General features: G+C 39.4%; 1 protein-coding gene across 3 annotated transcripts in view; it reads left to right on the top strand.

The window, feature by feature from the left end:
- Positions 1 to 27,586, top strand: part of Bltp3a (bridge-like lipid transfer protein family member 3A) — a 51,207-nt gene that overhangs the window by 4,599 nt on the left and 19,022 nt on the right. For all 3 annotated transcript variants that reach the window (XM_020164129.2, XM_074082387.1, XM_074082386.1), the window contains exons 2-8: positions 15,879 to 16,041; positions 16,142 to 16,180; positions 17,090 to 17,181; positions 21,654 to 21,843; positions 22,156 to 22,293; positions 22,659 to 22,829; positions 24,357 to 24,549. In XM_020164129.2, coding sequence (XP_020019718.2) covers positions 15,879 to 16,041; positions 16,142 to 16,180; positions 17,090 to 17,181; positions 21,654 to 21,843; positions 22,156 to 22,293; positions 22,659 to 22,829; positions 24,357 to 24,549 — 986 coding nt within the window. The remainder of the gene's footprint in view (positions 1 to 15,878; positions 16,042 to 16,141; positions 16,181 to 17,089; positions 17,182 to 21,653; positions 21,844 to 22,155; positions 22,294 to 22,658; positions 22,830 to 24,356; positions 24,550 to 27,586) is intronic.

Raw genomic sequence — 27,586 nt, 5'->3', positions numbered from 1 at the left:
TTTAAAAAATGTAAGTATGAGGTGAAATTTAGAGGCATAGAAATTCTAGAATTCCTTTTGGAGAACAGGAGAGGTCGAATGTGATTAGTGCCTGATCAGTGCCTCTGCTCACTGTTGCTTATTGCTACAGAGCACTGAGTAGCTAGAAAGCTTAGAGGTCAATGAGGTCAGCACACAGTGGACCGCGAGCGGCTCCGCGTCACAGAGGATGACTACTTGCCCAAGTTCTCTATATATGGAGAGTTTTTTTTGTTTTCTTTTTTTCCCTTAGTGCTGGAGTTAGAACTCAGGTCCTTCACCTAGAGCCACTCCATCAGCCCTTTTTTTGTGATGGTTTTTTTGAGATAGGGTCTCAAGAACTGATTGTCTGGGCTGGCCTCAAACTGTGATCCTCCTGATCTCTGCCTCCTGAGTAGGTAGGATTACAGGTGTGAGCCACTGGTACCCGGTTTAGATGGAGATTTGTAGGACTAGTCTCAACTTCTAGGTTATTTCCCTTTACATTACACTAGTTATTATCACCATCATTTCTCAAAAAACTATTTTGTACATTTTCTAGTAATAGTCAAATCATGTCTTTTATTTTCTTGTGTTGCTTCAGAATGCAGCACTTTTATTTGGTTAGCAAATATTTAATAATAACCATCTGTGCTAATAAGCACTACAAGTCTTATGATAATTTAATCCTCATAGTAACCCTGTGAGGTATTTTAAAGGTGAAGAATTGAGGCAAGAATGGTTAAATAACTTATCCAAAGTCATAACTAGTAGGTGATGGAGCTAAGATTCAGATGTAGGTACTTCATTCCAGAGTTGTCTTTAACTACTCTGCTGCTATAATGATTCTCATCTGTTGAGTGTTTTATACTGAAATAGCACCCTCTGTCTCCAACACCCCCTGAAAAACAGAGTATTCCCAGTACTCCAGACACCTCCCACCCCACCCAGTGCCTTCCAATTATTACCTCCATCAAAGTAACACCATCTTCTTGGTTTTATGTTTCATATAAATGGAATTTCGTTTGTATGTTTTTAGGTCTGGTTTTTTTTTTTTTGGAGACAGGATCTCAGTGTGTTGCCTAGGCTGTTTTTTGAAACAGCGTCTCTCTTACATAGTCCAGGCTGGCCTTGAACTCACATCCTCCTGGGTCAGCCTACCCAGTTCTGGAATTATGGGCTTAAGCCACTATACCCAGTTTGAGAGTACATGATTGCAACTTAGGAAACCTTAGACCTGGGGAATGAGAGGGGGATGGGCAAGAAATTCCAATTCAGGGAGCTTCTATGTCTTTGTTGAGGGCAAGTACTTGTCTGTTACCAATAACAGACACTAAAGAACATTTTCCATTGTTTATCAATCAGTGTTTCTAGTAAAGGGGAGGATTAAAGTGTAAAAATAGGTTAGTAATTTAGGTGAAGGGTGTGTAGTGTATACCTACTTGCCACAAAAATAAGGACTACATACCTACATATATTTGTTGGTATAGTTTTGTTGTTTTATTTTCTAACTCAGTAATTTTTTACATGTGTTCTTAGTCTTTATAATAGTGCATTGGTTATATGTAAACTGGCTGCCAGCTTATAACTAAAACAAATATTGTAGAGAATATCGATGATAAGATGTCAGGTATGTAAATCTGACTTAATGGGAGTGCTATGTTCCCCAAATTTATAAATTTGAAATTTGGAGTGTGTGGTACTCCAAATAGTGTTAAAACGTTGAGTGATTTCCTAAAATCAGCTCTCAAAAGCAACAATGAATTAGTTATATATGATGGAGTGCTGTGTCTTTCTTGGCTGTTCGGGAACTCTTTCTTTTTTTTTTTCTCTTATGAATTTATTTATTTATTAGGGAACTCTTTAAAGGAGTTGAGGGTGGTGAAGGAGAAGAAGCAACAGTATTATTTTCTTTCCCATCTCTTAGAGTAAGATCCTTTAGATCATTGTATCTCATCAAGAACTGTTTTTGGTTGTCATAATGATTGAAGAGAGTGACCAGCATTTGATTGGCAGTGTGTGGGGGGGAGTAGAGGAGCAGGGATTTTGATGTGTTACAGTGTGCAGAATAATCTTGCAGAAAGACTTGTTTCTTGTTCCTTTTGACTTTGAATGTTGTTAGATGTTTACATAATGTGAATTACCTGCTTAGATTATAGGAGCCTAGAATCAAGCTCTCTTACGTAAAAACAAAATATTGCACAGCTGTAAACTGTAGTGAATGTTCTAGGACTATAACTACCATGAGGAAGGATTGTTTTGAAATTTACCATATTTGTCATTCTTGGTGGTGCTGCTTGTAGTATTGGAGTCACCAATAAGTGTGTACAGGTCTGCATTTGTAGGTGTCCTCATCCTGGTGATTTACATTTGAGTGTAAGCATCTGACCTTGGCCTTCCAGGTCATTGATGTTGGAACATTTGTATATTGAAAAACAAATTATTTTCTTATAAATAAGTTATGTTCCTCTTATATTACATTTGGATATTATATTTGACTTTTCTTGAAATTATCTGCAAGTAGGTTATATATAAAAATAACTTACTATGGTAAAAGAGACAGTGTAGAGTAGTTGTTTTTCTTTTTAAAAAAGGAATTGAGTTTGTTAGGGTTGAGAACCATTGATTTAGTTGAAATGCCTTTTTTTTCCTTTCTTTTGAGAAAGTGTATCACTATGTAGCCCAGGCAGGCTTGGGGCTCTCCGTCCTTCTGCCTCAGGAAGTGCTGAGATTACTGGCAAGCGCCACCATGCCTGGTGCTGTAGCTGACATTTTTTTTTTTTGCAGTACTAGGGCTTGAACTCAGAGTCCCCACCTTGAGCTACTCCATCAGCCCTATTTTGGTGAAGGGATTTTCAAGATAGGGTCTCATGGAACTATTTGCCTGGGCTTGCTCTGAACTGAGATCCTACTGATCTCTGCCTCCTGAGTAGCTAGGATTACAGGCATAAGCCATCGGCATCCGGCTTGAAGCTGATGTTCTTAAACTTGATTTAAATGTCAGATGAATCAGTCATTATAGTTGGCTTGCAATGTGTAGAAGAATGTGGGTGGATTATTAGATATACTGCTTAGTTCATTCCATCTCTTTGGCAGTTATCACGTCCTTTGTGTTATTAGCAACTCATTCAATAGACATTATTTGAATATCCTATCCTACACTTTATGCTGAATGCATATAAGCTCTTCAGGAGCTTATAGTCCTTAAGGTTAGAGACTTTCTGTTCATTTTAAACTCTTCTTTGTGTCCTCCATAGTTCCTTTATGTGGTACGAACCTACTAACCCTAGCCAGTTGAATATGCTGCTCTCTTAGGTGTGTGTTCATTCAATTGTAAGTGCAGAAGAAGCAACTCAAAGTTCTGACTTTGAGCAGATGTGAATACTCATTTCAGCATCAGATGTGAATGCTCATTTTGAACAGTCTCTGTCTCTCTCTTTTGGTGGGCCTGGGGTTTCAACTCAGAGCTTTATACTCGCAAAGCAGGTGCTCTACCATGTGAGCCATATTTCCAGTCTGTTTTGCTCTGATTACTTTGGAGATGGGGTCTCCAGAACTTTTTGCCTGGGCTGGCCTCTAACTTCGATCCTCCTGACTTCAGCCTCTCATATAGCTAGGATTATAGATGTAAGCCACAGGTGACCAACTGTTTTTTGCTTTTCTGAGACAGGGTCTTGCTATGTTGCCCAGGCTCTTCTCTAATTTCTGGGCTCAAGTGGTCTTCCTGACCCACCCTTCCCACTAGCTGGAACCTCAGGTGCATGCATAGCAACTAGCATTTTGTCTCTTAAAATAAGTACTCATGTTGGTCACAGTTAGGTTCTCTTCAGAAATTAAGGACAGCCTCAGTATGTGAGAGGGTTTTTCTTTTTTCTCAGTTTCCTCTTTTCTTCTTCTTCTTTTTTTTTTTTGATGGTACTCAGGGCCTCATGATTGCTAAGCAGGCACTCTATAACCACTCCCCCAGTCTTTCCTTGGGCAATTTTCAAAGCTCAGATAATCTATGGTGACATTTTTCTATTTGAGGTAGTACCATGAAGAAATACCTGTTCTTATTCAGTTAGTGGCCAATCAACAATGTCTTCTAGTGAATAGGCCATACTATTCTGAGCATTAGCAAAGGTGTTCTTTCTTTGGGTAATCTAGAGCCTGGAGGAAGGTTTTAAAATTAGAATCTAGTATTTAGATTTCATCAGTTACTGCCTTTGACCTAAGTTTGGGTATTGTCAAGAAATGGTTGTAAAATAAACTAAGCAGGGATGGGGTGGGAGGGGTGGGAGGTAAAGGGGTAAGGGAGAGTAATGGAAGGGGTTGAACGAACCAAAGTATAATATATCCACAGCAGGCATACATTGAGACATCTCTTTGAACATCAACTTAATATTAATAGTGAAAACCAGGACTGTAAAATAGGTACAGTGTGTGTCTGAGTAGGGATTATAATAATGGGAGAGAGGGTGGTGAAGGAAGGAGATTAAGGTGATGGTATATGGCAGATGGACTTTATATACCTATATGAAACAGAACTAAGAAATCTTTTGTAATTGCCTTAAGTTGGGGGAGGGGGTTGAGGGGACAAGACAATGGAGGCAATGTAAATAATGTACAATCTAAGCCTGATTGGAATTGTCACTACACATCCTCCCCTGTATAATGAATATATCCTAATAAAGAGTTTATTTAAAAAAAATAAACTAGCTGGGCGCCGGTGACTCACATCTGTAATCCTAGCTACTCAGGAGGCAGAGATCAGGTGGATTGCAGTTCGAAGCCAGCCTAGGCAAATAGTTCCGTGAGATCCTCGAGAAACCCTTCACAAAAATAGGACTGGTGGAGTGGTTCAAGGTGAAGGCCTTCAGTTCAAGCATCAGTATCACAAAAAAACCCCAAAAAACTAAGGGAATGTGTTGGGGTGTTGGAATGACAGGAAATATGAGGTGTAATATATTCAGGAAGTATAGGGAAAGACTGGCACCTAACCTGAATGGGAGCTGATTTAAGGATTAAGAAGGGGCAGAAGACAGCAGGCAGCTGTGAGTTACACTTGCTAAGGGACTCTAAGTCCTAATTGTAGAATGGTCAGTGAAAGAGTATCTAGTCAGATGAATAAGATGTTGCAGCCATAATTCCAAGAGGTAGTCAAATATTTAACTGTCAGTTGGATGAGAGGTCCATAAACACAGGTCTTACATGTCTGACTCCTGCTAATGGGCCAGTTTGCGAGTATTCAGTTCTAAGAAAGAAGACTGGCTCAAACCAAACAGGATATTAGGCTTAAGCCAAACAAGGCTCCAGCTTGGTTGAGAGAATTAGACTGTTCAGTGGGCAGCTGTTGAAAGTTAAAGAATGATAACCTCTGTAGAATCCTTCTGCTGATTGCTCCAGTATTAGGATGGACCCATGAAAGTGCTGCAATTCATGGGCTACATGCCCATGGATGTGCAAATGTATGCACCAGTTACACTTGTTGAGAGCAGAAATCAGTACCATGTCTATGAAGGGAAGTTTGGAAGGAAGCTGTCAAAATTTAAAAGGTAGAAATTCATTTTTATGAGTCTGTCCTGCAGAACAAACAAAGGAAAAAATTATTTTTTGTGGTAATGTGGTGTAAATTCAGGTTCACACTTGCTAGGCAGGTGCTCTATCACTTGAGCAACTCTATCACCTCTCTTTTGAGATGGGGTCTCTTGAACTGTTCTGTTCTGGCTGGCTTTGAACTTTGATCCTCCTGATCTCAACCTCCCCAGTAGCTAGGATTATGGGTATGAGCTGCCAGCGCCTGCCCCTATGAAAGTATTTAATACAGAATTGTGCTAATGAAATAATTGTAAAAGAAAAATTAGTAGAGACCTTTTTTTAGTACCGGGTTTTGAACTCAGGGCCTACACCTTGAGCTACTCCACCAGCCTTTTTTGTTTTTGTGTGAAGGGTTTTTCGAAATAGGGTTTCACAGAACTATTTGCTCAGGTTGGCTTCAAACCACGATCCTCCTGATCTCTGCCTCCTGAGATCACAAAAGAAGGGCTGGTGGAGTGGCTAAAGGAGTAGGCCCTGAGTTCACGCCCCAGTACTGCAAAATAAATAAATAAAAATCCACAGTCTTAGTACTTTGAAGAGTCAGGATGGAGTTTATGCTAAAGAGGGGCTGGAAAGAAGGGAGGAGATCTGCCTCTAACTTCTGTACAAATCTTTGACATATGTGGGGCTTCAAGAACCTAGAAAAAGCAATAGTTAGAATGCTAAAATAATTTAGCTGAGATTTAGTTGTGGCCTGCTTCAGGGAAGACAAAGTTTGGGGTATCAGTCAGCCAAGTGAATTGCCCGATAGAATAAAATTCAGTTTTCACGGATTGACAGAATCCAAAGTCTCAGAGATGTCCATTACATAATAATAAATTACTAGATGTACGTGGAAGGAAAATGTTTGTCATTGTCAGGAGAAAAGTGGTCAATAGGGTTAACCACAGGATGATGCTGATCTTGGAAATACCAGAGAAGGAACAGATAGAGAATCTAGCAGAGAAATGGAAAGTATAAAAAGGAAACAATGCAAAGTTTAATTGTATAGTATTGGAAATGAATAATTTATTGGAGTTGCTCAAACATAGACTGGAGATGGAAGGAAGAGAGAATAAGACATTTGGCAGACTGTATTTTCCAAAGATTGCCACAGTGGTGTTTATCAATCATTTGTTCTTTTGTTGGTTTTGGCAGCTTGTAAGCAGTAGAATGGGGTGGAAGTGACACCTAAGCTACATAAAACAACCACATACAGATGCTTCAGTGAGCAGTCCTGACTGAACCCAGTCTTTGAGACATTCCATCCAAAGGGCCATCCGAGTAAAGAAGCCTCTAAGTGATTCCAGCTCCAAGATGAGCTTCCTAATGGATGCTCTAGATATCACGGAGCAGAGAAAGACATCCTTGTCCCTTGAGCAAATGTCTAATGCATAGAATACATGAACACAATAAAATTCTTGGAATTTTATGGCACTAGGTTTAGAGGGATTTGTTAATCATTATACAGCAATAGATAACTAAAACAAGATAGAAAAAATATTTGAGGAAATAATGGCTGGCAACTCAGCAATAAAGAAACTACCGATTTTAGATACTGGCAAAGCATTTGAATAGACATTTCTATGAAGAAGATGTACAAATGACCAAGAAGAACAGGCCATGCAAATCTAAACTGAATAGATGCCACTTCATACCATAAGGATGGTGACAATAAAAAAGGTAACAGATGTTGGTGAAGATATGGAGAAGTTGGAATCCTCAAACACTGCCAGTAGGAACATAAAATGGTACAGCCTCTTTGGAAAACAGACTGGCAGTTCCTCAAAAAGCAAAGCAAAGTATTACCTTATGATTCCACAACTCAGTGTACACCAAGAGAAGCAAATGTGTTTACAAAAAAATGTGTACATGCATGTTCCAAGCAGCATTAATTATAATAGCCAAGAATGAAAACAGCTCAATAAATGCCCATCAACTGAAGAATGCATAAGAAAACGATGACATTTCTATGAGGAATAAAGTATTGATACCTGCTGCAGCAGTGATGAAGCTTGGGTATATGTGAAGTGAAAGAAGCCAGTCACAAATGACCATGTATTATATGATTCTTACTACATTTATTATTCAGAATAGACAACACTATAGAGACACAAAATAAAATAATGGCTGCCTAGGATTGTGGGGGAATGACAATATTGGGAATGTAGCTAAAGGTATGGGTTTTCTTAGGAGAGATGAAAATGTTCTAAAATCAGTGATGCTTATGGCTGTACAACTATTGAATATACTAAAAATCATTGAATCATACCCTTTAAGTATGGTATGTGAATTATTTCAATAAGGCTGTTTTCACAGTGAAAGGGAAGCAAATTTATAGACCCAAGAAACTCAGTGAAACCAGAGCAGGATAGGGACAAAGAAAGCCATACTAGAGACATAATTATTATATTGGTGAAAGACAACTGCAGGCAGCCAGAGGGGGAAATCACGTAAAAGTAAAACAATTATATAAACTGGATATATATATTTTATAAAGAGTGATATAAAATGGATGCTTTCTTCAACAATGGAGGCTAGAAGACAATGTATGACATTATTGATGTGCTAAAAAGAAGAAAGTCTTAGGTTCGGAGTGTGGCTCAAATGGTAGAGCACCTGCCTAGCAAGTGCAAGGCCCTGACTTCAAACCCTAGTATTGCCAAAAACCAAAAAACAAAAACCCCCAAACAAACCAACAACAGCAAAAAAGGGAAGAAACTCTCAACCCCAGTACCACAAAAAAAAAAAAGACATGAAAAACAACCATTGTTAGATCAATTAAAAACTAGGGATTTAGTAGTACTATAAGAGATACTAAAGGAAGTTCTTCAGATTGAAAAGAATGACAAAAGATGGAAACTGGGGGACTGATGGACTGGTAGAGTGCCTGTCTAGCAAGTACAAGGCTTTGACATCAAAGCCCAGTACCACCAAAAAAAAAAAAAAAAAAAAAAAGATAAAAACTGGAATCCACAGGAAGGAATGAAGGGCATTGGAAGTATAAATATAAAAGACTAATTGGGCACACAGGTGCCCAATTGGTTTACGTGTGTACTCCTAGCTATTTAGGAGGCTGAGATTGGGAGGATCATGGTTCAAGGCCAGACTGGGCAAACAGTTTGTGAGACCCACATCTCCAAACTAGCCAGAGCAAAATGGACTGGAGGTGTGGCTCAAGCGGTAGAGTACAAAGCCCTGAGTTCAAACCCCAGTCCCTCCAGAAAAACTCTATTTTTCTTTACTTAATTTGTTTAAAAGACTGCTTACTATTTTTTGAGTCTTTAACATATGTAAAAAGAGAAGAATTATAGTGTTGCAAGGTTCTTTGTGTGTGTGCTATGTATATGTGGAATAATGCAAAAAGGTACACCATGTGAACAGTGTCCACATTACAAAAAGCTGTAATGGTTTATTGGATAAAAAGACAAGGATTATTATTTGTCAAAATTACATCCATTAATCATAGAAACTCTCAGCAAACAAACAATAGCAGGGAACTTTCCCACATGATAAAGGAAATCTATGAAAAACCTACAGCTAACATTATACTTAATGATAAAAATTTAAACACTTTGTCCCAAGACTGAGAACTAGTCAAGACTGTTCTCATAATTTATATTCAACATTGTATTAGAGATTCTAACCAGTGATAAAGGCAAGGAAGAAATTAATGGTATCCAGATTGGAAAGGAAGAAGTAAATGTCTATGTAAAAAATCTTATTGCTTCTATTTTTTCTTTTTTGTGGTTTGAACTCAGGGCCTACATCTTGAGCCACTCCACCAGCCCTTTTTTGTGATGTGTTTTTTCGAGATAGGGTCTTGAGAACTGTTTGCTCAGGCTGGCTTTAAACCTTGATCCTCCTAATCTCTGCCTTCTGAGTAGCTAGGATTATAGGCGTGAGCCACTAGCTATTTTACCAGTTTTTTAAAAAAGTTATTAGAAGGGAACACTCATGGAGTATTATCTGATTTTAGAATTGCAAATAAAGCCAATTAAGATCTTTAAATTGTTGTAATTTTGATCCCTTTGACAGTATCCATAAATTAAATAAGGCTAAAACGTAAATAAAATAAACATGCATGCCAAACAAGTTGGTAGATAATGAATTTAGCATGGTTACAGGATACAGGATCAATATGCAGATTGCCATAAAAATTGGAAATAAAATAGTAAAACGATCTCTAACACAGATGATATAATTGTTTAGATAGAAAATCCTAAGGAATTTGCAAAACAACTGCTAAAACTAATAGTTGAAGTTAGTAAAGTTGTAGGATTTAAGGCCACTATAAAATAACACTTTTGTTTTTACTTTTAGCAGCAAATAACTAAAACCCAAAAGTTTGTGCCCATAAAACATACAGAAATAAATTTAGGAAAAGATACTTACTGAAAACTACAAAACATTGTGGAGAGAAGGTTTAATAAATATATCATCCCTGAATACATACCATGTTCAAGGATAGGTTGACTCATTAATTTGTAAAAATCTCCTGAAATTGAGCTGTAGATTCCATGTAATTCCAACCAGAATTTCAGTAGGGTTTTTTTTTTTTAAAGCAAAAATTGGAAAGCTGATTTAAAATTTTACTTTTATCTATTTATTTTTGTGGTGCTGGGGTTTGTACAGAAGCCCTCACACTTGCTTGGCAGGTGCTCTACCACTTGAGCCACTCCACCAGCCCCTTTTTTGTGTTAGGTATTTTTGAGATAGGGTCTGGCAAACTATTTGCCCAAGCTGGCTTTGAACCTCGAGCCTCCTGATCTGTGCCTCCCGAGTAGCTAGGATTACAGGTATGAACCACTGACTCCCAGCTGGCCTTGAACTCTTGATCTTCCTACTTCTGCTTCCTGAGTAGTTAGCATTACAGGTATGTACCACTATGCCTGGTCTGATTTAAAATTTATATGGAAATGAGAAGGACCTACTTTGGTCAAAATAATGTTGAAAAAGAAGAAATAATTTATACTATCTGCCTTCAATACTTAAGAGTGAAACTACAGTAATAAGTACAGTGTTGTGATCTTAGTTTAAGTATATAATAGAAGTTCAGAAATGAGTGACTGTGATCCAGGTGCTTATGCCACTCACCTGTTATCCTAGCTACTTGGGAGGCTGAGATGAGGAGGATTGTGTTTTGAGTCCATCCTAGGTAAAAAGTTCTGGAGAACCCATATCCAAAATAACTACAACAAAATGGCATAGTCAGAGCACCTAATTTGCAAGCTTGATACCCAAGTTCAAACCCCAGTCCCATCTTCCCAAAAAAACCTAAGCCTGTGAATATAAATTGCACCTCATATAACAGTTAAAAAGCCAAACATTATAAACAATAAAAATCTAGAAAGAGAATTTCCCTAAGAAAAACATGTATCTGTTCCTACATCAGTTTTGAGAATAAAAAGTTGTAGAATAAGCCTCTATGGGGGAAGAGCACATTCCACCAGATTGTCTGGGATTGAGCAGTTACAATTGTAATTTTGTATTTTATTTGGATGATGCAGGGGATCCTCCTCTACCCACTGTTTCAGAGTTGTGTTACATTATTGCATAAAGACAAGCCTGTGGACTGGTGGAGTGGCTCCAGTGGCCTAGCAAGCATGAGGCCCAGGGTTCGAGGCCCAGGGTTCAAACCCTAGAAATACACACACACACACACACACACACACACACAAAGCCTGTGATGTGCTGAGATGTGAAAATACTTTGACACTGATTTTTGTAGGAAGTGTAGAAGCCAAGGCCTGGTCTGTGATCACCTCCTCAAGGCAAAGGTTAGTGAAGGAAGCAGTGCTTTGTGGACCTTTTTATTTTTCCTATGAGGGTTCAATTTCTGTGAACCTGAAACAGACTGATTATTGCACTTATCCTATTATTAGCAATAAAGGTTCTCAATTTAGAGGGCAGGATAGTGAGACAGTTGAGTGACTGCTAGGTTAAGTCCCATTTCTGTCACTTACTTAGTCCTGGTTTGCCATTGGCAAGTTGTGCCTCTTGAGTAAACCACTTAACTTTCTGGCTATTTGTGTCTTGTTTGCAAATTATAGATTTGGAATAAATAAATTTAAGATTCTTTCTGATTCTGAAATTCTGAGAATCTGCAAATCCAGGAATTGTCGGTTCCTAACGTTGTGGTTTGTTTTCACAAGGATATCTCTCTCTGTTGTAACTTTGGCAGATTGCAGTCCTCTGGCAGAGAAGAAACTTAATCAAAATCTGTTTTTCAACTCAATTTCATCTTAGCTTCTACATTCTGTAGCAGTAACAGATGGTCAAAAAATGTTTTCCACATATTCAAAGTGGAATAAATAAACAGGCTGCCATTAGCCTTTTTAGCCACCCTTGGACTGTGAATAATATCATCCTCTACTAGGAACACAAATCTTGAGTAAACTGTGCTAGGGACTATGGCACAAAACTCTAGAGAAGTATGCACTGTGACTCTTCTCAAGAATTCAGATTACACTTACTTGTGAGTGTCAGGCTGGCTGTTAAAGACTGCTTAGACGAGTTGGTCTCATTCTCACATTGCTGCTGTTTACTGTGCAGTATTCGAGTGTGGGCAGAGTTTGTGCTGTCATTCCCTGTGTAGGTGATGAGGGAGCCGGAGCTCGGGCTTCTCATGTAGAGCTCAGGGAAGTGGTCCCCATGACAGTCAGACCCATGGGTCACCTTTTTAACCTATTCTTTGTTTTTGTTATAGAGCACAGGGAAAAATCAGTTCAGGATTTCTTTTGGGGTGGGGGCTTGGAGGTACTGGGGATTGAGCCTAGGGCCTCATATATGCTAGGCAAGTACTCCATCACTGAGCTATACCCCTAGCTCCAATTAAGGAATTCTTACTGCTTCTTTGAGAAGCTAATGAGGTGGTTCCGTTTTTTTGTTGTATCCTAAAAGTAAATTGATAAATGACAAAGCAGATACAGTTGTACATTGTCTAGCAATTTATGTACCATAAGTGATGGTACATATGTACTATATAACCTACGTGTACAGTAGATCATACTATTTACATTTGTGTTTGCATAATGACAAAATTGCCTTATTACTGTCACTGGAAAACAGACCTGCATATATCTCAGTCACTGAGGTAGCCAGGATTACAAGTGTGAGCCACTGGTACCTGGCTAGAGGGTTTCTGAAGAACTCTTGGTTGTGTAGGGCTGTTTAGTGTTTGATGTTTGATAAGTGCTATTTTTTTTATACTTAATCATCTACCTGATAACACTGTGCTCTCCGTGGCCTCTGGTCAGTATCTTGGTGGAGATGGTGGTAAATTAGCCTTGGCATACTTAAGAAAAGCTTTGTTAATTTTTTTGTGTGGGGGGAGTTGGAGTTTGAACTCAGGGCTTCATACTTGCAAAGCAGGCACTCTACTTCTTGAGCCATACCTCCAGTCCGTTTTATTCTGGTTATTTTGGAGATAGGGTCTTACAAACTTTTTGTCAGGGCTGGCCTCAAATTGTGATGCTCCCAATCTCAGCCTCCCCAGTAACTAGGAGTACAGGCATGAGCCACTGGTGCCTGGCAAGTTTAGTTAATTTTATTGGATTAATGGAGGCAGAAAGGTTTTTGATGGCATTACACTATAAATATACAAAAAATTTTGAGGCCTATTCTTACATCAATTATTTATGATTGATTATTTTTGTGGTACTTCCCCCCCTCCACCTTTTTTATAATAGGTTTTTCAAGATAGAGTTTCTCGAACTGTTCTCCCAGGCTGCCTTCAACTGCGATCCTCCTGATCTCTTGCCTCCTGAGTAGCTAGGATTACAGGCATGAACCGCCAGTGTCTGGCTACCATAGTTGATTATAAGGGGGAAATGGTCTCCACCCATTTCTGAGCCAGCTTCTAAATTCATTCTTTGACAGGCATGTTTTTAGGGGAACTGTTCAAACTACTAAGAGTAGATGGAGCTGGAAGTAATGGTGCATGACTGTATGTAATCCCAGCACTCAGGAAGCTGAGGTAGAAGGATCAAGAGTTCCAGGCATTGGGCTGGTAGAGTGGTTCAAATGGTAGAGTACCTGCCTTGCAAGCTTGAGGTCCTGAGTTCAAACCCCAGTACTGCCAAAAGGCCAGACTGAGCTAAATTGTGAGACTCTTGTCTCAAAAGATAAACCAAGCCGGGCTAGCTAGGTTCTTCCTAGCTGGGCACTGGTGGCTCACGTTTGTAATCCTCAGGAGACAGAGATTAGGAGGATTGAGGTTCAAAGCCAGCCTGGGCAAATAGTTTGAGAGACCTTATCTCGAAAACCGTTTACAAAAAAGGGTTGGTGGAGTGGTTCAAGGTGAAGGGCTTGAGTTCAAGCCCCAGTACTGAAAACAAAAAAACCAACCCCACTACCACCAAAACAAAAAGTTTCTTTTTTTTTTTTTTAATTTTATTATTCATATGTGCATACAAGGCTTGGGTCATTTCTCCCTTCTCCCTTATCACCCACTCCGCCCCCTCCCTCTCCCCCCCCCAATACCCAGCAGAAACTATTTTGCCCTTATTTCTAATTTTGTTGTAGAGAGAGTATAAGCAATAATAGGAAGGAGCAAGGGTTTTTGCTGGTTGAGATAAGGATAGCTATACAGGGCATTGACACACATTGATTTCCTGTGCGTGTGTGTTACCTTCTAGGTTAATACTTTTTGATCTAACCTTTTCTGTAGTTCCTGGTCCCCTTTTCCTATTGGCCTCAGTTGCTTTTAAGGTATCTGCTTTAGTTTCTAAAAAAAAAAGTTTCTTATCATAAGGAAGAGCAGCTTTTTTTAGTGGACTCAGTCTGATTGTCCCTGTACCAAAGGAATCTTATTCCCATTCCTGAATGACTCACTCCTACCACTATTCTCAGCAGGGTTGAGAGGTGGAGTGTTACCAGAATCTTCAGAGGGGCAGGGAGATTGAGAGACAAATAGTTGTATTCCTAAACCTAATTTTATGTCTGTTTAAAAATTCTCATCTTTGACTCATACTTTTGAAAGATGCCAGGCCTCAATTTCTGAGTTGATGGGGCTCCCCTAAACTCTTCAGAGTAGAGGAAGAGTTGCTAGGGATGTAGGAGAAAACAAACACAATGCTTCATTCAATAACAAGGGGTTTGAAGGAGAAAACCCCAGTACTGCTGAAAAGAAAATTTTGTTTCAGCCGGCACTATAGCTTTATGGTAGAATACTTAGTACTCAGCCTGTTAGTGTGTAGCCTTTCCTGTTTTGTATCCTAAAGCACTCCCTCTTCTGTTGCTTTAAGTAGTGTTAAAAAAAAAAGATACAGTGATTTGCTTTTTTGAAATATTCTGGTGTGTTTCCCAGTCTCTACTTTTATTTGGACCATCTCTTTTCTTAGTTTCTGTCATCTTTATTTTACTCAATTTTGGTTCTTTTTCAGTGGGAGGCTTTGCTAGGAGGGATCATTATTTATTTGATTTTTTTTTTTTTAATGGTACTAGGGTTTGAACTCAAGGCCTTATCCTACTAGGCAGGTGGTCTACAGCTGACCCATGTCTACAGCCCTTTTTGTTTTAGTTATTTTACAGATTGGGTCTCATGATTTTGCCTGAGACTGGCCTCTGACTATGATTCTCCTGGGATTACAGATGTAGTTCACCACAGCTGGCTTGTTGATTGAAATGGGAGCTTGATAACTTTTTGCCCATGTTAGCCTTGAACCATGAATCTCCCAATGTTTCCCAAATAGCTGGGATTACAGGTGTGAGTCACCATGCCCAGCTAGGAAGAACCTTTAGAAAGTTTAGTTTCTTGAGTTTATAGAACTAGACTGTCCCAGTTCCTTGGAGCCTTACTTGAGACCCTTTGCAGTGGACAAAATCCCTCCCAATTTCAGTTGCCTTTCTTAGGTTGGTGCACATTGCTTTTGTTTAATATTTGCTGGTTATTGTGGGGTTCTTCTGTTATCAGGCTCATCAGCTGCCTTTTTGCCTCCCTCTCCTTGGTTCTGCACATCTGCTTATAGCATTCCTGTTTTGTGGCTGGTTATGTTTTACTCACTTTCTTGTATACAAAACTTATGAGAATACTTTATCTTCCAGTTTTCTTTTAAATGTTATCCACGGGCTGTTTGTGTTGCTGTTTTGTTGCTCTGTCTATATGTGGGGATGCAGAAATACCAAAATGATAGGTTCCACTGCTAGAGCCTTCTCCTCAGAATCCCCATTGTAGGATTATATGTAGGATGGTGACAATCCTAAGTAGAATAGTAAGTCTCAATTAATATCCCTCATGGCATAGTCAATACCTTTTCTCCAAGTTCACGAGTGTTACTGACAGATTCCCATGGAAATAACAACTTCTTATCATCACTCCTCAGGTTCACGAAGAATCTTTCCCCAGACAAAATCAACTTGAGCACCCTGAAAGGGGAGGGTCAGCTGACCAACCTGGAGCTAGATGAAGAGGTTCTACAGAATGTGCTGGAGCTGCCTACCTGGTTAGCCATCACTCGAGTCTACTGCAACAGGGCCTCCATCCGGGTGAGAATGGGGATGAGAGTGACGCTGCTGTCTTCGGCCAGCAGTCCTGCCTTCCTGAGAGGCACCTCCACAGCCCTGAGTCTTTGCTTTCCTCTTTCAGATTCAGTGGACAAAGTTGAAGACACACCCAATTTGCTTGGTAATGGCCTTTCTTGATTGCAAGTAATCACATGGGAGGGCTGGGGTATGCTTTTTGTTGTTTTTGGTGGTACTGGAATTTGAACTTAGTAGGAGCTAGGCTGGAGCTCTACCACTTGAGTCACTCTACCATCCCTGTTTTGTGTTGGCGCTTTCAAAATAGGGTCTTGCAAATCGGAGTGTGCTCTTTTTTTTCATTTTTAGGCAGGCATTCTACCACTTGAGCCACTCTGCCAGTTTTTTGTTTGTTTGTTTTTTTTTTCCTTAGGATATATTTGTTGTGCAGAGGGGATTCATTGTGATAATTCCGAATAGGCTTACATTGTACATTGGTTAGATCACTCCTGTCACCCTCCCCCCTAACTCCCTTCCCACCTTACTTAAAGCAATTGCATGAGCTTTCGTTGTTCTATTTTGTATATATATATATGAAGCCCATCAACCATACTCTCTCACCTTTATCTCCTCCATGCTCCCTTCCCCCTCCCACAAGTGGGGTCTGCTTTTATAAGATAAGAAAGAAGATGGAGGAGTCCAACAGGCTGACCCTTTTGGGAGTGGTGGTACTTCTTTATGGCCTGGGGAACCACTCTGAGACAGTGATTGTTTGGGCTTACTCTGGAACTGCTTTGCAGCATAGGAATTAGCACTGAGATGCAAGGCCCAGAACTCCTGAATGTCTTTTTTTTTTTTTTCTTTCTCCCTTCTCTTCCCTCCCCTCACCTCCCGCCCCTTTCTTTTTAAATACTGATTTTTTGCTGACTGGGCTCTGTCCTTACACTTCCCTGTTTTCCCTTGGAATCCGACAGGAAGAGTTTAGCTCGTGTTGACTGTTGGGTGACAGTCAGCACACAATGTGTGCTGTCTGGTGTGTGTGCTGATGCTAAGCTCCACATGGCTTTTATTCCAGTGTCTCGATAAGGTAGAGGTGGAGATGAAGACTTGTGAGGAGCCTCGGCCTCCCAACGGACAGTCTCCCATTGCTCTTGCTTCAGGACAGAGGTTAGTTGCTTCGAGCCCTGTTATTTCCAACATACTAACTGCTCCACATCACATTTTTGGTTAAAGATAAAACTCCTTTTTACTTTTTTTAAGACAAGGTCTCTAATGTTCTTTGGCCTGGAATTCTCTGTGTAGTCCAGGCTGGTCTTGACTGTCCTTCCTTAGCCTCCTGAGTGCTGGGATTACAGGCACCACCACACCTGGCTCAAAGTAAAACTTTTAGTTATAGAAATTTAAAAAAATTCACTGAAGTAGAATAGTGTAATGAGCCCCAATGTACCCGGTATCTAACTTCAACATTTGCCATTTTTCCATTTTTCTCATCTTTCTTCTGCCACTTTATGTGCATTGTAGTATTTGAAAGCATCCCAAATGTCATTATTTTACCTGTAAGTACTTCTGTATCTTATGTTCTTAACGGGCCAGGAGGAATTTCTGGGGGAGCAAAGACATTTAGGCCATTGCACTGAGTTATAGCCATTATACAGAATATACCCATTTAGTTGTTGATGCTCGTTTTATTTCCACTTCCTGGCTATTGTGACTCCAATGGATGTGAACATTTATGTAAAAGCCTTTGTGTTGTCATGTGCTATTGTTTCTCTGGGGTAATACCTGGGAGTGGAATGGTTGGGTGATATGGTAAGGGAGAGGTTACCTTTTTAAGAAACTTAAACTTTTCTAGTTTACCATTTTTTATGCTTTTTATATTTTATATTCTTTTTACATTTTTATATCCTGTGCTTAAATTTACTTTTTTTTGGTAATACTAGGGATTGAACTCAGGGCCTTGTGCTCAAGTGCTCTACCACTTGAACCATGCTACTATTTACATTTACTTTTTTTTTTTTTTTTTTGCAGTGGTACTAGGCTTTGGATTCTGGGCCCCATGTTTGTTAGGCAGGTGCTCTACCACTTGATCTATGCCCCCAATGCTTTTTTTTTGCTTTCATTACTTTCAGATAGTATCTCATTTTTTCCCCCAAGACCAGCCTTGGACTATGATCATCCTATGTATGCCTCCCAGTTGCTGGGATTGCAGGCATACAACACCATACTTGGCTTGTTGGTTGAGATGGGGTTTTGCTAACTTTTTGCCTAGGCTGGCCTTGACATATTTCCTGATTTCTGCTTCCTGAGTAACTGGGATTACAGCTTTGTACCACAATTCCTAGGCTAATATTTGTATGTTTTATTCATATATTGAATCTTGGTCCTAACAATAATAATACAATAAATGATTTAGTTTTTGATAGTTTCAAAAATAGCAAAACCAATATTCTATCTATCAATAAAATACTGAATGAATGAAGAAGATGTGTGTGTGGTGTGTTGTGTGTTTTAGCATGTAAGGTATTACATTAGGGATGTATGGTCAAAATACCATGTTTTGCTGGGTATGGTGATTCATGCTTGTAATCTCAACACTCAAGAGGTAGAGGCAAGAGGCTGGGAGTTCAAGTCTGGCCTGGGTTATATAGTGATACAGTGAACTCAAGGCCAACCTCAAAAACACCCAAAAACAAAATAAAACAACCTCTCTCATGTTTTAAGGTCACTTGAAATCACTTTTTGTATGATGAAATACCAATTTGACATATAGAAAGTTCATTTATTTTTAACTTTTAAATTCATTTTTAACTATAGTATATAGTTTATATTACCACTATATCATAAGGAACATCATATATGCATGTATGTATTGTCCCCATCCATTTTCTTACACAAAATATAGCACATCATAGGCACTTTTTTTCACATTCCTTTTTTCATTAAAGATAAATATCAACAGGCTGGGGACATAGCTAAGTGGTACAGTACCTACCTGGCAAGCATGAGGGCCTGAGTTCAAACCCAATACTGAAAAAAGAAAAGAAAGCATATCATGGCAGTCACCCTAGAGAAGTATTAGGGAGGTGTTCTTTGCTCCTTTTTATACCTGCAGCATATGCTTATTTTATGGAGACACCATGGCTAATTTGGCCTGTTGCCTATGTATGGATATTTGGGTTTTTCCAGCTTTTTTGCTATTCCAAATGGTGTAGCATTAAATGATCTTGCTCGTAAGTGTCTTAGGATTTTGCCAGCATATTTAAAAAACAGATTTATTGAGTCATAATTCATGTACTATAAAATTCCTCCGTTAGAACTATATAATTCAGTGTTTTTTTCCCCTATGTTTACTGGAATGTGGTGATGACCACACTTTTAGAACAGTCTCATCACCCCAAAAGAAACCCCACATCTATCAGTTACTCCTTATTTCCCCTGCTTTGACTGTAGGCCACCACTAATCTACTTTCTATGTCTATCCTGAGCATTTCCTATAAATGGAACCATGCACACTAGTAGTCTCTAGTGACTAGTGGTCTCTTGTGACTGGCCTCCCTCACTTAACATGTTTTTAGGGTTGTATAAGCCACACTTTTATGCAACAAACAAATGATACTTTATTCCTTTTTTTTTTTTTTTTTTTTTTGCAGTACTGAGGCTTGAACTCAAGGCCTACCCCTTGAGCCACTCCACCAGCCCTTTTTTGTGATGGGTTTTTTCAAGATAGGGTCTCAAGAACTATTTGTCCAAACTGAGAGCCTCCTGATCTCTGCTGCCTGAATAGATAGGATTATAAGCGTGAGCCACCAGTGCTTGGTTCATATCACTCTTTTTGTTGTTGTTATTCTTGTTTATTTTTTTGGGGGGGAGGTTAGCGCTGCAGATTGAATACAAGACCTCACACCTGCTAAGCAAATGCTGTACCATCCAACCTTTCCTGTTGCTCTTTTTTATTTATTTATTTATTTTTTTTGTGAGACTGGGTTTTGAGCTTGGCTTCATGCTTGCAAAGCAGGCTTTCTACCACTGGAGCCACACCTCCAGTCCATTTTGCTGTGGTTATTTTGGAGATGGGGTCTTGTGAAGTATTTGCCCAGGATTGGCTTTGAACCTCGATCCTCCCAATCTCAGTCTCCCAAGTAGCTAAGATTATAGAGGTGAGCCACTGGCCACTGACTTCCTATTACTCATGCATGCTCTCTTTTATCTTTCCTCTCCTCTCCTCTTCCTCCTCTCTTTTTTGTTGTTGAAAAGAAATTAGGAATTTTAATATAGTCCATTCTATATATTTTTTCCCTAATGGCTGGCACTTTCTATGCCTTGTTTAAGGAGTCTTTTTTCCTGTTCTAAAGCATGAAGATGTTTTTGTCTACAAGTACAGTTGTTTGACTTTTCATCTTTAGATTCTGATCCATTTTGAAACTGATCTTTTTGTTGTTGTTTGATGTAAGATAAAGGTCAATATTACTTTTTCTCCTTATAGATATCCCCAAACTGACCATGTGCCATTTATTGAAAAGATGTTTTGGGCTGGAGATGTGGCTCAAGCAGTACAGTGCCAGCCTAGCAAGTGAGAAGCTCTGACTTCAAACCCCAGTACTGCCAAGAAAAAAAAATCTTCTAAGGCACTATAACCTTTGTTATAAATCAAGTGATTCTTGGAGAAGGGTTTTTAATTTAATTTATTTCCTTATTTATTTGTTTATTTTTCGTTGTTGGACTCAAACCCATGGTCTCTGGCACACCAGGCAAGTATTCTACCACTGAGCTACGCCCTCAACCTCTCTGTTGTTTTGATTTATGAGTGAGGTTGAGCATCATTCTGTGTACTACTTACATTTGTTTTTCTGTGAACTGCTTATACTTTGTCCCATTTGGGGCCTTTTGGTCCTTTTATTATTCCTGTGTGAATAAATTTTCAGATTGAATTTCCAGATCTCCTTTTTCTCTCTTGTAATTAGAAGTGACTCCACTTCCATTTCAGTGGCCAGCGAGGTTTTAAGATGTCCTTTGTTCTTCTCCTTCTGCCATCTCCGATTGCTCACTGGGGAAGTGTTGCTTTTTGGGAAGTATTTGGCAGGGTAGAGGTGGGTCGTTCTTGAGTAGATTTCACAATGTTAAACCTCTTACTCACCTGGCTGCACTTCTTTCATCTTCCCCCTCCCTTTGCAGAGTATTCTTTATCTTTGAAGATTTTATAGAAACTTAGTGCCTTTGTGTAGTTATGCCTCTCCCCACAGATAATATCTAAACATTAAGGTAGTTTGTGAGCTATAAATAGAGTTCTCAGTTTATTCTTTCTAATAGAAGAATTGTTTCCACTTCAACTCTTTTTTATTCTATTCTTTAAAGAAACTCATTGAAAAATACTTTATCATCACTAAAAACATGGAATTTTTTCTTTTTTGGCAGTATTGGGATTTAAACTCAGGGCCTGTGCTTGCCAGGCAGGTGCCCTACCACTTGAGCCAGGCTCTCAGCCCTAAAGTTTAGAAATTTAAAAATAAAAGGAACAAAGCAGATAAATAAAAATAAGCATTCACACTTCTGGCATGCAGTCGCTTAGTCTGATGTCTTCTAGCATAAAGTCTGCGTAAAGCCTCTCGAGACTGATCGCTGGTCTGCCTCACTTGTTGCAGTGAGTATGGCTTTGCGGAGAAGGTGGTGGAGGGGATGTTTATCATCATCAATTCCATCACCATCAAGATTCACGCCAAGGCCTTCCATGCTTCTTTTCAACTGTGGCAGCTCCAAGGCTACAGTGTCAACCCCAACTGGCAGCAGAGTGATCTTCATCTGACGCGCATCACTGATCCCCGCCGAGGAGAGGTGACAGCTTTAGCATTTTAAGGGGGAGAGAATGGAGGGATTCAAAGTAGGAGAAATCATTAAACGTTGTTATTCCCGCTTTGGAGACTTCCTCAAGTGGTTCCCATTTGTAGGAACCACACAACTCTTTCTATCTGTTATTACTGCCACATCCTTCCCTCCACTGCAGCTCTCAGACCCACTGCTTTCTATTGTTAGGACCCCAGCTGGGAATGGTGTGTGGCTCTGCCTTCCTAGGCTTTTTCCTTTAGACTTTTTGCCTCTTGGTTAATTTCATCGCTAGAATTAAGGAATTTTACTTTCTCTTTCCAGGTTTTAACATTTAAGGAAATAACTTGGCAGACACTTCGAATTGAGGCAGATGCTACAGACAATGGTGATGACCCAGTCACTACCCCGCTGAGGCTTATTACTAACCAAGGCAGGATCCAAATAGCCCTCAAGAGAAGAGTGAGTGTGTTTTCTGTCCTCATGAAAACGTCTGTCTTTAATTCTTCTAGATAGGTGAGGAGTTAGTGTTCTCTCATTGTTTGGCATATTATTGGCCCCTGGAATGACAGCTGTAGGGGGTGGGCCTGCAACATTTCCACTTCCTTGTTTTTTTAAATGTGGAAACCATGATTTTTATCTATATATAGGTATGTTGACATAAAGCACCTCACAGTTGACTTTGCTGCTTTTTGTTAATCAAGCAAACTTGGGTAGTTTTATAAGAAATAGGCTTCTAAAGTACTTGCTGCTCCCAAACTGGGCGCTAGTCACTTTGAGACATGAAATGATGACAGGTGGTAAACCTGTTCTCTGTGGGCCCTCAGACCAAAGACTGCAATGTGATAGCCTCCAAGCTGATGTTCCTGTTGGATGACCTGCTCTGGGTGCTGACCGACTCACAGCTCAAAGCTATGATGAAGTACGCTGAGTCACTGAGTGAGGCCATGGAGAAGTCAGCCCAGCAAAGAAAGAGCCTGGCTCCTGAACCTGTGCAGGTTGGAGACAACACGGATACACTTAGTGTGGAAGAGGAAACAGTAGGCCAGACTAATTTATACCAAATAGGTGGAATCAAGATTATTTGGCTTATTTGGTGGATTTTTTATTTACCTTTTTTTGTTGTTGTTGTTATGGTGGTGGGACTGGGGTTTGAACTCTGGACTTTGTGTTTGCAAAGCAGGTGCTCTACCACATGAGCCACATCTCTGGTCCATTTTGCTCTGGTTATTTTGGAAATGGGGTTTTGTGAACTATTTGCCTGGGTTGGCCTCAAGCTATGGTATTCCAAATCTTGTCACTTACTTTGGATGTCCTTGCACCCTCTTTTTGGTGGTACTGGGGTTTGAGCTCAGGGCATGCTTGCTAGGCAGGCACTCTACCACTTGAGCCACTCTGCCAGCCCTTTTTTGTGTTGAATTTTTCAAGATAAGGTCTCACAGACTTTATTGTTTCAAAAATGAAAGAATATTTCATTTCTTCTTCTTTTTTTTCTTTTTTTAAAGTTGTACTGGGGCTTAAACTCAGGGCCACACTTGCTAGGTTTAGCTAGACTTAACTAGGCTTGGTAGTCGGTGCTCTATCACTTTAGCCACTCAACCACCCCTCATTTCATTTATTCTGCTCCTTGTGTAGCACAGTATTAGCAGCTGAAGAGGAAAAGTAGAATAAGCCTCTTATTCCTGTCCTTGGGGCTGTTCTCACAGTCTTGAACAATGGACCATAGATAAGTTGTTATGGTGTGGTAAATGCTATATGCCATGAGAACACAAAGAAGGGGCATCTAGCCAGGCACTGGTGGCTCACACCTGTAATCATAGCTGTTTGGGAGATTCACATTGGTAGGATAGTGGCTCAAGGCCAGCCCAGGCAAGTAAATGGTAAGAACCCATCTCCAAAATAACCAGAGCAGCCAGGTGCCAGGGGCTCATGTCTATAATCTTAGTTACTTAGGAGACAGAGATCAGGAGGATCATGATTCAAAGCAAGCCCTGCCATATAGTCTGGCAGAGTGGCTCAAGTGGTAGAGTGCCTGCCTAGCAAGCATGCCCTGAGCTCAAACCCCAGTACCATCAGCAAATAAATAAAAGAACCAGAGCAAAATGGACTAGAGATGTGACTCAAGTGGTCAAGAGCCTGTTCTACAAACACAAAGCCCTGAGTTCAAACCCCAGTTCTACCATAAAAAGCGTGTATGGTTGCATCTAAAAGAGCACTCAGGGAAGACTTCCTAGAGGAGATATTTTAGCAGCAGTCAGAGAATTCCCGGTGGGTGAGAGAACTTAGAAGGCAATTCAAACCTGAGAAGAGTACTCCAACAGTCACTAGACTAATTACAATGAGGCTTCTTGCAGTTTGGATTGTTTAGTTGGGACAGAGATAAGTGAGCTACTAGGCAAACACTAATGAGAGGGAAGGAACATCTTTCTAAACTGTAGTTTTATTCAGACTGGGCTAAAGTTTAAAGAAAGTCTGTGAAGGAGCCTCTCAGGATCTGGACTTATTTTTCTCTCTGTGACATTTAGATCACTCCACCTGCTCCCAGTGCCCAGCAGACTTGGGCTCAGGCATTCAGTGGCAGCCAAGGCAACAGTAGTAACAGCAGCAGCCGCCTCAGCCAGTACTTTGAGAAATTTGATGTGAAAGAGTCCTCCTACCATCTCCTTATCTCCCGCCTGGACCTGCACATTTGTGATGACAGCCAGTCTGGAGAGCCAGGTACCTGCCCTGTGAGGCCTAAACCAAGGCTGGATGCCCACATCACTGTCTAGCTTTGGGCAAAACCTGGGAGGAAGGTTCTTTTTCAGAGACACTGTGGAGTCCTTTGGTTGTCTTTCCTTAATCACAGGAGTTGGTTGCTTGGGCCTCAACCCTCCTGATGTTGCTTTCTGGTAGTGTGAGGCAGTGTTCAGCCCTTAGGGCACAGTAGAACTACCTATCATACTTTCTCTCAATTTTTTTTTCAGTACCGGGGATTGAACCTAGGGCCTTACACATGCTAGACCACTAGGCTATCCCCCTGGCCGCATATTTGCCTCTGAATGAGACCCAGATTTAGTTTCTGTGGGAGACTTACCTATTTTTTTGTAAGGTTTTTTTTCATTTCTTCCTGGGGCACCAAACAACACTGTTCTCCTGTTTGGCTATTCTTTGGTCTTAAAGTGATTCCAACCCTCAACTCCCATTCTGAGAGGAAAGAAAAGAGCAAAGAGAGCATAAAGATGGCTTTTGCCACCACAGGAAGTAATTGGCCACCCACTCATTTTGGGAGTTTGTTACTAAAACAATTATTATTTTCTGTAGTTATTTCTTCCAAGTGTTATCTAAAGACTTTGGGTGTTTTGTTTTGTTTTTAATTCTCTCAGAATTCTTAATTAAGAGAGTATAACTGAGAGCTTTGTTGTACTGCTTATTAAAAAGAGTTTGTAGCACTGTACTCTGTAAGTGCCAGGGCCCTGTAATCCATGCTAAGATGTGACTGTAGCCTTACCATTTGTTTTAAATTACCCTACATGGTGTAATTTCAGGAAGCTTTGGGTGAGATATTTTAAAATATGGGGATAATGCCTAACTGACCATATTCTGTGAATGGGCAAAGGACAGGAAGAATTCTTCCACTTGGATTTGGAGGGAGAAGGGAAGGGAAAACTAAGTAGTACATAAAGATTCTCTGGAGTTGTTCTGTGTAATGCAGTGGTCACCAGCTGCGTGTATTGGTCAATTGAAGTGTATCTGATCCAAATTGAGATGTTCTGCACTTGTAAAATGCCCAGCAGATTTTAAAGATGCTATGGAAAAAGTGTAAATTCATTCAGTAATTACTTTCATATTGATCACATGTTGAAATGATCATGTCTGGGTTTAAATAATGTAAATAAAATAGATTTTACTTTTTTTTTTTTTTGGCAGTACTGGGGTTTGAACTCAGGAACTCTCGCTTGCTAGGCAGACACTCTACCACTTGAGCCACTCCACCAGCTCTTTTTTGTGTTGGGTATTTTTTGAGGTATGGTCTTGGGAACTGTTTGCTCAGGCTGGATTTGAACCATGATCCTCCATATCTCTGCCTGAGTAGCTAGGATTACAGGTGTGAGCCACCAGCTCCCAGCTGAATTTCACTTTTTAAAACATTTTGTTCATGTAGCTGTTAGAAATTTAAAAATATTTATGTGGCTCACATTTTATTGCTATTATTGCTATTATACATTTTACATTATACATTATATTGCTATTATATTATATTATTGCTCTATAATTCTTTGTCTACTAGTGGTAGCCACTAGCCATATGTAGCTATTTAAATTAAAATGATGTTAAAATTAGTTCTTCATTTGCACTAACCACATTTCAGGTACTCGATATATTCTATAAACCATTGAGCATGTCCATCATAGAAAGTTCTTTAGGACAATGCTGCTATAAAGATGACTTGAAGGTAACACATATTTCTTTTGTCACTGAGACATCTGATGTTGGTACTGTTAACATGTTCGCCTACCCCTTGCTATTAGGGGGGAAATGATTGGAAACTGTATGGGCCATGGGGGTCAGCTTGGCTTGAGGTGGTACTGTGGTTTTTTTTGTTTTTTTTAGTGTGAGAAGGAGGAACAAAGAGAAAAAGGGGAGAAAATAAGAAAAAATGAGACAGAGGCACTACTACATCTGCCCTTGGGGAAGGCTGGGGAGAAAGCGTTATATGGATATTGAAAACTGGTTTCAGGGATAGGGAGATCTTAGAAATAGCAGTCATTTGTGGCTTTGTGGCCTTTCAAAACTTCAGCCTATGTGACGAAATTGTATTCCTTAGTATTTAATATCTCTCATGAGGTTTTCTTGAGTATTGCACAAGCAGCATTGACTTTGAGTTCATGGATAGTACCCACGTTGTATGAAAGAGCAGTGAGTGCTATGATGTGGCAAATAAATGGGTGTGATTAGTGGACTATTTTTTTAATCTGTTGCCAGTCTCAAAGTTATATGGCAAGAGATGGCTGCAGTTGGTTGCTTGCTAATTATTTATGTGTGATCCTCAGTACTTTTGTGATTTAATCTTTGAAAATTTAATGAAAATAGTTTGTTTTGTTACTTAATTCTTTAAAAAGTTATCCAACCCTTTATTAATTTATAAAAAGAAAAAATGTTGACAATATCTGAATGAATGTCTGGTACCTAGCTTTAAAAGTTATTTTCTTATGTCAAGGAGAAATTAAAAATTAAGTTCACTAACATAATTTTAAGAAATTAAGAAGTTCCAGTTATTTTCCTTTTGCTGAAATAATTTTGAATAATTTGTTATTGCTATTATATATTTATATAAATTGATAACTTGCATAACTAATTTGATATTTTACAATTTGTATAAGTAAACTATGTGGGGTGTAATTCTAGGTATTGGAGTGGAAGGCAGACGTAAGAGGACTGTGGTCTGAGGCTGGCCAGAGCAATAACACTAGACCCTATCTGAAAAATTGTTATACATATGTAAATAATCACACTTAACATTATCAGTAAATATAGTATTAAATTTAAGTTAAATGCCAATAACTTAAAAATATTTAAACTTAAAAATTATTTAGTGTTTCTTAGCCCTAGATTTAAAAAAAGAGAAGCTTTATTTTTTTTTGATTTTTAAAGAGAAGCTTTATACATACTTTTTAAATGTGTAAGCATATATACATATATATCACATAAGATACAGATCCATGATATTAAAATTTCATAAGGTGGGTGAAAAAAGTTAAAAAAAATGCTTAAA

This window comes from Castor canadensis, chromosome 8 (assembly GCF_047511655.1).
Source record: "Castor canadensis chromosome 8, mCasCan1.hap1v2, whole genome shotgun sequence".
Lineage (NCBI taxonomy): Eukaryota > Metazoa > Chordata > Mammalia > Rodentia > Castoridae > Castor > Castor canadensis.
The sequence above is the reverse complement of the archived record's forward strand: the minus strand, read 5'-3'. Positions and strand labels throughout refer to the sequence as shown.